Source organism: Phodopus roborovskii, unplaced genomic scaffold, assembly GCF_943737965.1.
Source record: "Phodopus roborovskii unplaced genomic scaffold, PHOROB, whole genome shotgun sequence".
In the NCBI taxonomy this organism is placed as follows: domain Eukaryota; kingdom Metazoa; phylum Chordata; class Mammalia; order Rodentia; family Cricetidae; genus Phodopus; species Phodopus roborovskii.
In genome coordinates, this window is record NW_026126470.1 from 31,121,064 (window position 1) to 31,133,364 (window position 12,301).

Sequence of the window (12,301 nt, forward strand, 5' to 3'; positions counted from 1 at the left end):
AATAGACCATCAAGTAGGGCTGCATTCCCGGGCCACATGGACTATGTTAACCAGAGATGAGTAAGGAGCCTAGGGCAAGCAGGTGGGGGAAGAAATGATCATATGGATACACCGAATATACATTATATAAATATGTGAAACGCCAAAGAATAAACACATCATTAAAAAATAATAATAATGCCCAATGGGGGTGTAAAAAGGACTGAGATTATTTGAATGGAGTGATTTGGGGGATTCATGGAGAGGTGTAAAGGGCTCTCATCAGAGCTGAACCCATAACAGTACTTATTAAACAGGAGAGAAGGGAATGAAAGGGCCCATGTGGTATTTGTAGGACTGTAATTGCACGACAGCAGAAGACATGGTAAATCATAGATGTGGATGCTTTAGAGGTTAGATCGTTTATGGCTGGGGTGATAGACAGCTCAGTGCGTGCAGTATCTGCTATCTAAGCGTGAAAACCCACGTTCAGACCCCTAACTCTCATGCAAATGTTGAACCCAGCAGTGGAGGGATGAAGACAGGACTTGGGAGCTCACTGGCCAGTCAGTCTAGCTGACCCTGTAACTGAGGAAGACAGCTAGCATTGACCTCTGATCACCACACACACATGCACATAGGTGCATGTAGACTCTCTCTCTCATACATGTACACACATGTGCACACGCACACATGTGCACACATGCGCACACACACATGCACACGCACAGGCACACGCGCACCGTAGAGTCTCTGCTTGATGTCCCCCATCATATTTTCCAGAACTAAGCATGCATTGTTTTTACCAAGTGTTTGAAGTAACAGCCCTGTGGATGTTATGGTTGGATTCTGATGTGGCACTTTTAAAAACATAAATAATTTTACTTGGCTTTGGCATTTCTTTTCTGAACCCCCCCCCCCCAGGGCACTTATCTCCACACAGCAGCACGGCACCTGTTCCTCCCAGGGCTGAGTTCCACGGACACCCTGCCGAAAGACCCTGCGGGGCCTAGCGGAAAACTCTGCCCTGACTGTTCGTTACTGACGCCCAAGGCAGAGCAAGGAAGTTGATACTTGGGCTGAGGACACGCAAGCCAGTCACCAACAGACAGACCTGGGATCAGGAACCTCTGCCCTTGGATACTACCAAATAAGGAAAGAATTCTTAGGGCAGAGTGGAACTGAGTGATAGAGCTCTTGCCTTGAACGAACAAAGCCCTGGGTTCCATCCCTCAGAAAGAAAGGGAGGGGGAGAATCACATTTTGCATATATTCCTTTAAGCCAGGCATGGTGCTTCACACCAGTAATCCTAACAGGGAGAGGCTGAAGCAGGGGGATTGCCATGAGTTCTAGGCTAGCCTGGGCTGCAGAATGAAACCATCTCAGAAAGTAAAAACAGCAACCGAAAACAATCCCTGGCATCAAGCAAACATCCAAGAGATAGCATCCCACTCTCAAATTTTCCAGCGGTTTATGGTATAGCTGCTTGCTGTGACAGAACAGCTGCTTCTGGGATTTTTTTTTTCTTTTTCACGTGAGAACAGAGATGACAGAGTAGACAGTTACAAGAACTCTGGTTGCCCAGGGTCTGAATGTGTTTCAGATCATCCAATGCAGAGAAATCAGGTACTGGGGATACTAGAAACAGCCGTCACAAGGAGATCACCCACAGGCTGATCCACATGCTTCTCCATCCTCCTCTGTGAGCAAACGCTCTGAGCATCGGAGATGACGATGCACTGGTATACTTAGCCAGGCAGGTGCACTGAGCACAAGACCTGCCAGGCAGGTCTGGGGATGGTGTCAAGCTGGATCACAAATTCAAAGTCCCAGAGCTGTGAGTTTTAAAGCATTTTATGTGCCTTTCAACACAAGGTCCATTTAATTCATTTCATCTCCATAGGAGAGAGATCACCAAGGAAATGTGGCTTTATAATGACCACTCTATTGCCTCTTTTCCTTAGTGATTATAACGGGTTTTAGTTTGAACACATGGTATCAATGCTCCTCAACCCCTACAGTTTTGCCAGCCACTACTGACAACGATGAAAAGTTGTGTGTGTTATTACCAAGAACAAGGCCCTGTGCCTTCATAAGAATCACAACGGACACAAACAAACAACGGCAAGCAGTAGAGAGAGGAGGCCAGAAACAGAAGAAGTGGGGGGGGGGGGCTGGAGAAGGAAGGCTGAGCCCACCACCAGCTTTAGTCAAGGCCGCCGGAGAAGCAATGGCTAAACAGGCTGGGTCTACACAGAGTAGATGTATGAACGAGAAGGAAACACAGGTCTCAGTAGACAACTGGTTCGTGCAGAAAGGAACAAGATGCTAAAACTAACACAAATTCAAATCAAAACATGAAAAAAAAATGAGCTTGCCTCCTTCCCTGACCAAATGACAATGGTTAGATCGAAATATCGGAGAGGTTACAGGTGAGTGGATCCCTCTAGAGGTAAGCTGGCAAAAGTCTGTGAGGTTGGCGCAGTATTAAAATTTGACAGAGGTATTGAAGGCAGCCATACTCGCTGGCCAGAGTCTCTTTTCTGAGCAACAACACTCACAGAATTCCTTCCCTAGACACCAGAGAGTACTCGTGTGCCCGGACATGCATGCACTCATGAAAATCTGAAGGAAGACTATTTCCTGCTAGCAGGACATGCATTGTAAAAATGATAATATCTAGTTTATATTTTCAAAAGCACAAAAGGTATGCTTGCTAAAAGCACGTAGTGTTGTGGTGGTGAAATGTGTACAAATTGGTATCGAGAGCAAAAACAGCAGAACAGTTAGCTTTGCAGAAGGATAAACAGGCACATACAATCAGAAGGACCACACCAGAGGTCAGTAGCCACCATGGCTTGCAGGATCTAAATCGACTCTGCAGCATGCACCTTTGACTTTCCTTGTAATGGAAATGTCTTTCGCTCTACATCTGTAAATTGTACAAAGCAAAATTATGTTTTCCCCTAAATGCTTATGGAGAAAATTGCGTAAGTGAAGGATCCTAGGGTCCGTCAACAAGACACAATTCAGGTGATAGCCTGGTGCTATCACCAGGCACGTAGTCTTGGACCTCGGAGCAGCTGAAGGTAGCAGGCTAACCACCAACACCTGAGCAACCGACTTCCTTGGCACCCTGTCTTTCCTGCTGCAACTGGATGCTACACGGCAGCTCCCATATTTTCCTGTTCCCGTACACTCTGCCTCAGGCGTGGAGGCTTCACTTAGGAAAACCGAAAGAGGGAAAGAGATCCTGCTGTTCACTCTGGGTGTGTGAAACCACCCAGGACAGCTTCCATGGCAGTGGGCTTTACTCCTGAAGCTGTGAAACACAGAGGACAAAGTGGCATCAGAAAGCATGGCGGTCCACGTGCAAGGGGACAATAACCTGAGTCCCATGGCATCTTCCATTTCCTGAGTGCCGGCTCACACCAGCTCGAGGATGGGTCACCTCTGTGACGGGGAGAGAGTTGGAGTCACACAGCCAAGCACCCAAACACAAGTGTGTCTGTGGCCACATAATGTAAGAGTTGGCCTCTGAGGTGCTCTGATAGTGTGCCCAGGGCAGGACAGGGCAGGAAGCAGTGTCCTTCAGCCTATCGACGCAGAAGCCCCCTGTAGCAACTGGACAAGGCCCACCAGGGCAGTGTGAAACCACACCTTGTCCAGGTCATCTCTACAAATTTCCTTTGCTGAGACTATGTGTTTCAGAAGCCCCTGTAGGTCTCTGCAGGGTCTCGTGAACGCCAGTGGCTAAATCAAAGCCTCACAGCTTAAGGAAAACTCACTCAGAGGTTCTGAATGCACAAGCAACACTTCCCGAAGGCACCGATGCTTTTCCAGTTTTATTTCATTTTGTACGTCTGCTTTCCTAAGAGGTGTTGTTGGTGAGTATGTATGAGTGTGCTCATGTATGAGTCTTTTGTTTTTGTTTTTGTAACTCAGAGTCTGATTTTCAGAAGCAAAAAAAAAAAAAAAAATTGATGATGAATTTAAAGAAGATACAGATGATGAAGGAATCATTTTGTTCTGGAACATTCTCAGAGTGTGGGAGTCCTACGGGAAGTCCTGCAGTATTAAATGAGGGGGTAATACACACAAAGATTCATCTGGTTTTGATTCTGCTCACCAGGCCCACTAGTCAGGGTGACTGGTGGACATAGATACTCACACACAGATGTACACACACACACAGACACACACACACACACACAGAGGCATTCATACCCATGGGTGACTGGTGGACATAGATGCTCACACACAGATGTACACACACACACACACACACACACACACACACACACAGGCATTCATACCGGTGGGTGACTGGTGGACATAGATGCTCACACACAGATGTACACACACAGGCATTCACACACGTGCAGACGTAAGTGTGCTGTATCACAGACGATCCGAGAATAGCCTGAGTAAAAACCGTATCTTTGAGATGCTATCTTCTCAATGCACCTAGGCCAGGGCAGAAATGTGGGGGAGGGTGAGCTGGGGTGCTCTGGGACATGGGAGTGATCAATAGGAATAGCAACGCTTGGCACCTGGAGTTTCTCCTGCTGTCACAGAATCCCCGACAGAGCAGCCAGAGAGAGACCATATCTACCCCCCTGATGTCAGTCGGGAGATGAGGAACACAGATGTAGTTGGGCTGCTTAACTGCATGCATCCATTAAAGCCCAGCCAGGACAGAGATTACCTTTCCCTCATCATTCCCAGTTGGAATGCTGGGGGCCTCCTTAGTAACTTTCCAACTATCCAGAGCCTGCTTGCCTTGGACCTCCTTAGGAAATTTCCACATCCTGTCTGATGCCTAAGCTGCTCCATCCAATCTGCTGTTTGAATGTGCTCCTTTCATGTGTACACACACACACACACACACACAGACACACACATACACAGACACACACACACACACACACACACATACACTTGAAAGATTCAACTCTAGAATTGAGGCTTTCAACCTAAGAGTTGAAATTGTTGAGGGTTGGACTGTTTTTCTATGGGAACCCTATTGAAACCCTCTCCTGTAATATTTTTAAATGCAGGACACTATGTGCATATTGTGGGCTTCCTTAGGCTACCCAGAAGGCAATGGGTATTGCAAACGAGGTCACACAAACCTTAGGAGGGCTGAATTTGATCCCCTAACTGAAGCGCACTGGGGTTACAGGAGGAATAGCATCCTCCAGGGTCAATCAACCCTCAGGACTGCAAGAAGCCCTCAGAGTCATCTTCTGAATGCTTACACAGAGATGCTGACTCGTTTGCTAACATGTTTTTTTTTATTAGAACCCTCAATCTAACCCTGAAGCCCATGAATGTTCAGAGAGAAATCTAAGTTCCTAAAATACCTTTACCTCTCCCCAGCTGAAACACCACCTCCTCGACCTCAAATCAGCAGAGCCTCGTAAGACTACTTAGCAAAGTGCCTCATGGGTTTAGGCAGAAGGACGGAAGGAAAGGAGCTGAAGCACGGGGTACCTACGCTTGGAAGGACTCATTGACTTACTGAAACACCCAAAAACTCCAAGCATATTTGCAATCGGAAATGGCCCCTGTGGGGACTGTCTCAGCTTCAGAGGACATTTCCCTGTGCTAATTGGGGGCTTGCACTAGTGTAATTAAAGGTGTAGTCAACAGACTCAAGGCCTCTCTTCCCACTCCATAAACAAAGCTGTAAAATCATCTCATTACTGTACCCAGGAAACCCCACAGAAGTCACCTGTCACAAGGGACTGTGCTGACGGGCCTTTAAAGAATTCCCTGAAAGTAAATTCTAACACGGGGAGACATACAATGTCCTGTAACACAGAATTCAGCCATGCACAGAATCCTACACAAGAGCAAGCAATCGTCCCTAAATGTATCCAAGGGATAAAAATGCACTCAGACTTCAAACGTGACTTCTTCATTAACGTGGATCTTAAACAAAACACATTGGAGTGTTTGCCAAAATGCAGTCTGCCTTCTACAAGGCGGCCCTGTTCAGTTTGTGCCCTTTCAAGCAATTTAGGGAGCAGGGAGGAAACCACATAAGCTTCTACTCAAGCTATTCAAGATTTACAGAGAATATCTGATTTAATTATTTTGAAATATTAATAGAATTAAGAGTCTAAAGCAGAACGGGGGGTGGGTGGGTGGGTAGGTAGGGGGACAGAATTTGAAGTTATAAAACTCAGATCATTTCTACTCATTTCTCAGAAACTAGGGATGCATCGGACCCAATGTTAAAATTCCCCTCTAGGTCACAATGTTGCAGCTGTCCCTAATCCTTGAAGCCAGATAATGTAAACTCCTAAGATGACAAGGCTTTGGTGTGAGCCTTACTAGACTACAGAATACATCCTGAGAACTAAAAATTGGATGGAACTCTGAAACACAGTTTATATGATACATACTCAACGCGCTGGATACTAAACCAAAGAGGGTTTTCTAGCAAGCCCAATTTTCATGAGTTTTCAAGCTAAGCAGAACTCTTAGTGGACAGACCGCTGCCATCCCATCTTCATGACACAAAACTACAGACATAACGAACAACACGTTCTTTGGCTTCCTTTCTTTGTCTACGTAGGTTGTTGCTGATCACCAAAGCCTGGTAGCCTAGAATGCCGCTTAACAGGCCACTTCCACTGATTTCTCTACCTTCCAACGGTCTGTAGCAACCAGCCCACAATTAATTCTCCACCCGAGCAGATTTGTCTCCTTGTCAAAACCTGCCAGCTCTCTTCCAGAGACATTTACAAGAAAACCCATAGAACCAAACACAGCGGAGGACAGACCAACAGACCACTGCTTCCCAGGCCCCACACGCCACACACGACTAGGAAGACAGCTTACAGCGCACAGACAGCCAGGTGTTTTATTTGTGATAGACACGTAAGCCAACACACCCGATTACCACCATTTGAGTCCTCTCAGCACGGAGGTCCTACAATTCAAGACAACATTTGTCCATCCCGTCACCAACAGCCACCGGGTGTCTCCTCACTTCCACGTCTGGTGGTAAGGGTTCCCTGAAGTTCATCCAAACATTCGCCATTGACAGAGCCCATCTCTTTGACCCTGCCCTCCTCCGACCTCTGCTGTCGATTCGCATCAGACCCACATCCAGACACCGTTAGGAACAGGTAAAGAATCTGAAAATTCAGAAGTGCTCCAAAAAGCCTCCGCAAAAGTAATCCATGACGCTCAACAGAGAATTTAGAAACCCCATTTTTTTTCTGAGTTTGAAGTTTTTAAGCCTTGCGGATGGTCGGAGTAGGAAAAAGGAAATTTACTAGGCAGCCCAGAGGAAATCTTGTTGTCCTCTATTGTGGTAGGGGGGGGGTGTTGCCCAACCCTAACTTATCTGCCTTGATAAAGGAAGCCAAGCAAGAAGAAGAAGATTTTGTCAAATGTAGAGGAACCCTCTTCTTACCTTAATAGTGCTGGCCATAACGCAATCAAGTTTATTGATTGTTAATAAATGTTAATAATAATTATTGCTTCTCTCTGACCAGAAAGTAGTTTTGATGAGGTTGTTTAGAGCGGATGAGATTGTGCTAAGTCTGGGAAATGAAGTCAGCCAATGGCAGGAAGAGGTTTCTATTGGTCCTGGCTGCCCAGCCCAAAGAAACAGGATATTTGGGAGTGGAGAGATAAGCCACCCTGAAAACAATGTTGTTTTTCTTGATGATATGCAGCCAGGAGAATTTTTTTTAATTAAAAATAAAGGGGGGGGCATCAATTGGCTGGGACTGTCACAGCAGGTGTGACTCCGGGTGACAGGCTGCACTAGACCCAAGCAGGATACAGATGTGTGAGGGTTCTGCGTGGCTGCACAGCGGAGGTGGAAGGCACCTCACAGCCTGGGTACCAGTTCTTCTCAGCCCCCTCCTCCCAGGAATGCCACCAGCCGGCTAGGGTACAGGACTGACGCTAACTAAGACCTGCTCTGTGTTACTACACAGTCATGTTTATTAGGGGCAATTTGCTGGCCAGCTGTCAAAAGGGCCTCGTTTTATTCAATGTCTCCATAGACTGTCACAGAACTGCTTCCAGGGTTCCCCTTCCAAACACAAGCAGTCATTATTATTTGCTCCCCAAGAAATGAGTTCAAAATGCAGACACCTAGAGTCAAGGTAGCTAAGAAAACTAAAGAAAAAAAATAATAGACACATATCAAAACCTTGTTTTCAAACACGCGCTTGAGGACTGCGGAGACGACTCGGTCAGTAAGGCCTTTACTGCGCAAGCGTGAGGACCTGAGTTCAATCCCCAGAACCCATGGGAAAAAAAAAAAAAAAAAAAAAAAAAAAAAAAAAGCTGGGCGTAGTCCCACATTCCTTCAGTTCTAACGGGGGGAGTCAGAGACAAGGCATCTCTGAAGCTCACTGGCCAGACAGCTGGTGCCAACCAGCTGCTTCCAGGCCAGCATCTGAAGACTAACCTCCAGGGTTGACTGTTGCTTTCCCCATGTACTCACCTGAGCAGACAGCTCTGCCTATATATAGGCACACGTATGCTTATGCACCCCCTCCCCCGCACAACTAGTTTTTACATTCTAGAACATAAGCCCCACTGACACAACATGCCAGCCCACCCGTGCTGCCCACCACGGATTCCAGTATACAACTCTGAGCTACCAAGAAGGAGGCCATGAGACATTCTCATTAAGCGTATAAAGCTCCAGGTGAAGGTTCGGGGCCTCTGAAGGAGGCAGAGCTGACATGGGCCTTCAATTACTCGTTTTCAGGAAATTACTTGTTCTGTGGAAGAAACAAAAGTTTGCTTTGAATTGAACCACATGAAAAGTTGGACCAGTAACACAACGGTCTCATGGGGACCCGAGGAACACAATGGCCTGAGTCACGGACAATTCTTGGTTACTGGGGTAGACAGGCAGTGAACTGAATTCATTCAGACTTTGGGCCAGCTCTGCCCGGATTTGACACACTAGGGCCCCTTTCTCTCGTTTGCCAGCCTCGTCCACCTCCATCCATGTGCGCTGGGATTCAAATAGAAGGATAAAGAAAAGATCCGGAGGCAGAAGAGAGTAGGTGGATCCCAGTGGTCCAACACCCACCTAACCACGGAGGGAGACGTTAAAAGCAAGGAAGGAAAACACATAAGGACACTAATTCCAGTAAAAGTCTTGGAGGCTTGGAGGTTCTCAGCACCTACATTCTGAGGGAATGTTGATTTCCGGCTCTTTTTATCTCTGAACAATGAGTAAGATGGCAGGCTGATTAAAACTGTGTTTTCCCCTAAAATTCTCAAAAGTCCTGAGTTGTTTCATCCACCCGGGAAGCTTCTCACAAGAAACAAAGTAGCCATGGCGCCTGGGTACTCCACTCATCCAAGCTTCTCACAAGAAACAAAAGTAGCCATGGCGCCTGGGTACTCCACTCATCCCTAGGCTTTTCTTCTCCTGTCTGAAATCTTCACTGCTCCCTCCCTTCAGTTAAGAGGAAGGGTCCACCGGGTGGCTTTGCCAAGTGCAGGCTTTTGAAGGGCTGGCTTCTTTGCAATAAAATAGCCATAGACGACCTTGCCTCCTGGACCTACCAGGGTTCACATAGCATGGGTCTGTGTCCTGTGGCAAGGACAGCAGGCTCCTTATGGAGGTCTAACTACTCCCACAACCTGCCCAGGACATCATGGTGTTCATCTAATCCAAGCCAAATTGTCAAGAGCAAAATTTTTAACTTTGATTTTGAAATAATGTCTACCTTACTGGAAGGTTACAATACAGAGAGAACCCCCCCGCCCCGCGCACACAGACTTCAACCTTCTGTTTTCCCACCCGTCCAACACTCATGTAAAACACACACATCCTTAGTAGTTGATAAAATACTATTATTTGCTTGGATAGTTAATTATAAAAAGAAACCAGACACTATAGTTCTTTTACATGATTTCTAAAGATTCTGCCTGGAACCCTCACTGTTCCCAATTCGGAACTCCAATGGGAGTCTAAACAGTGACCAGATAGCACAATAATTTGGGGATCAGGCGGCAACCCCTTTGTTTAAAAAACCCCTCGTTCCTAATTACAAAACGCTAGCTGATTTTCACCTTCAAAGAGAGTAATTCCTGATGCCAAGAATAGCAAAGCAGCCCTTGAGCTGGGTCCTCCCAGGATACTGAATGCAAGGGCTCCTCCCATAAATTTGCTTGGTTGTTGGTAGCACAAAGAGCACCTATGAATTAGAACACCCTGATGGCCTTTCCCAACCCTTATCCTGGGGCGTATCTGAGATGGGGGAAACTCACTTCATCTTTCCTTAACTCTAAGTACGAGCTGTCGTGTGACCTTGGCTCCCAGTCACTCAGCAGTTGCAGACCGGCTGCCTCTCCCCAAGATGTTAACTTTGCAGGAAACTATCACCAGGCATTTCTAGTTAGACAGCAACCTGGCAGCCACTGAGAGTCATCCCAACATATGTCTGTCAGGGGTAGGTCCCTCCCCCCACACCCTTAAAACACAGGAACACTCTATTGGACCAGTAGGCCTCCGCAGTAGTCATGGACACCAACACCTATGCCTGAATGATAAAGTCTGTTCTTCATTTCTCCACCATGAGTCCATTACTCACACCCTCAGTTCCCTTTGATGAGTCTGCTCATAGATTTGCTCCAAATCAAAAAGGGAAATTGTGTAAAATACAAAACTGCACAGCTACACAAATAAATCATGTTATCTACTTGTCCCCAAGCCATGTTTCAGGCTCTGTCACAGTCTTACCCTTGTTTCCGCATTAACTACATGCGATATAGTGGGTCAGCGCATCAGAGAGCACCTTGGATGAGGACAGAATTGCTCTGCGAATGTCACACGGCCATAGCAAGAGAATAATGGAGCACCTAGCAATGGGAGGGTACAATAATGGAATCAAAATCTCTGTTTCAGGCATCTACAAAAGAGAATATCCATCGCCACCTAAAATATGGCGGGATGGGCTGGGGAGATGGTTTGGTGGGTAATGGCACTCGATGCTCAAGCAAGAGGACCTAAGTTCTGACCCCCAACACCCACATAAGAAACAGGGCATGGCCACGCCCACCTGTAAATCCAGCACTGAGGATTTGCTGTAGCTCACAGGAAAATGGTGCCTTCCAGGTTCAAGGAGAGACTCTGTCTCGAGGCAACAAAGTCCAGAACAACAGAAGAGTGTAACTGCATGAGTGTGTACAAGCATGCACACAGACACACACACACACACACACACACACATGCACACACACGCTCTTTAGGAAAATTATGTAGTGTATGAATACTATTGATATGGAAAATGGCTGCCTGGTAAATTAAACAATCACCATGCAAAATTTTCACAGTTGTATTTTGTTTTAAAGGGGAAGACAGAGACCCCGGAAATAGAGACAAGCTATGCTAAATTTACAATGCCAGTGCAGAGAATCTTCCTTCCTTTGACTCTTTCCCTGATCCTTTGTTTCACTTAGACCTTCAAAGCACTTGCAATAGGCACTACCCAGCTTTTTTATATTAAAAGAGGTTAAGTAACATGCAACTTACTGTTTCACAAATACCCAAGGAACGCAAGCATGTCCTGTATACATACAACACATACTTCTGATTGTCAGACCCTTCTTGCATTCACATTGAAATGCACAGATCTCCTGGGGCTGGAGAGATGCTCTTGCAGAGGACCTGAGTTTGGTTCTCGACACCCATGGCAGATGGCTCTCACCTGCCTGTAACTCTAGCTCTGGGCATCCGACATCCTCTCCTGCCTCCTTGGGCACAATACATTCTCTCACACATACACATGTGAGTATTTCATTTTAAATGAATTATCATTTTTTAAAAAGTTAATTAAAAGAAAAGCCCAGAAGACACTTTTATGTGTGGTGGTGGCCATCCATGCAACAGTTCATCCTGTTGGCATTAGTGACACTTATTTCTCACACCGGAAACTCCAGTGGACACGAAACCCAGGACGACAGAGTGTCACCCACCACTGATCTTAGCATTCAGGAAGCCCATGTCAAGCTAGTCAAACACACACACACACACACACACACACACACACACACACACACACACACCCCTACAAGGGCAAGGTCCATGAAAGAAATACGGGTGTTTTAAGGCCAAAACAAATGCTGTACATTGTTCCTTGGATGACACATGAATGTTAAAGTGCATACTGTTTGGATTATTCACAAGAACCCTTCAAGAAGGATGTCCCAAGGATTTTTGCCAGGGACGTGCCTGAGATTAGAGATAAGAATCGGCCATCTGGAGCTGTCCCCACAATGGAAAACTCCACTTCACCGTGGAACTTTCCCATCTGCGTCAGG

General features: G+C 46.3%; 1 protein-coding gene across 4 annotated transcripts in view; it reads right to left on the minus strand.

The window, feature by feature from the left end:
* Positions 1 to 12,301, minus strand: part of Erg (ETS transcription factor ERG) — a 148,950-nt gene that overhangs the window by 82,597 nt on the left and 54,052 nt on the right. Inside the window, exon 1 of one of the 4 annotated variants that reach the window (XM_051191943.1) lies at positions 7,413 to 7,549. The exons of 2 other annotated variants lie outside the window; for them this stretch is intronic. In XM_051191943.1, coding sequence (XP_051047900.1) covers positions 7,413 to 7,430 — 18 coding nt within the window. In that variant the 5' untranslated portion in view covers positions 7,431 to 7,549. Of the gene's footprint in view, positions 1 to 6,885; positions 7,271 to 7,412; positions 7,550 to 12,301 lie in introns of those variants that run through there. One more of the 4 variants, XM_051191945.1, reaches the window with a different exon arrangement.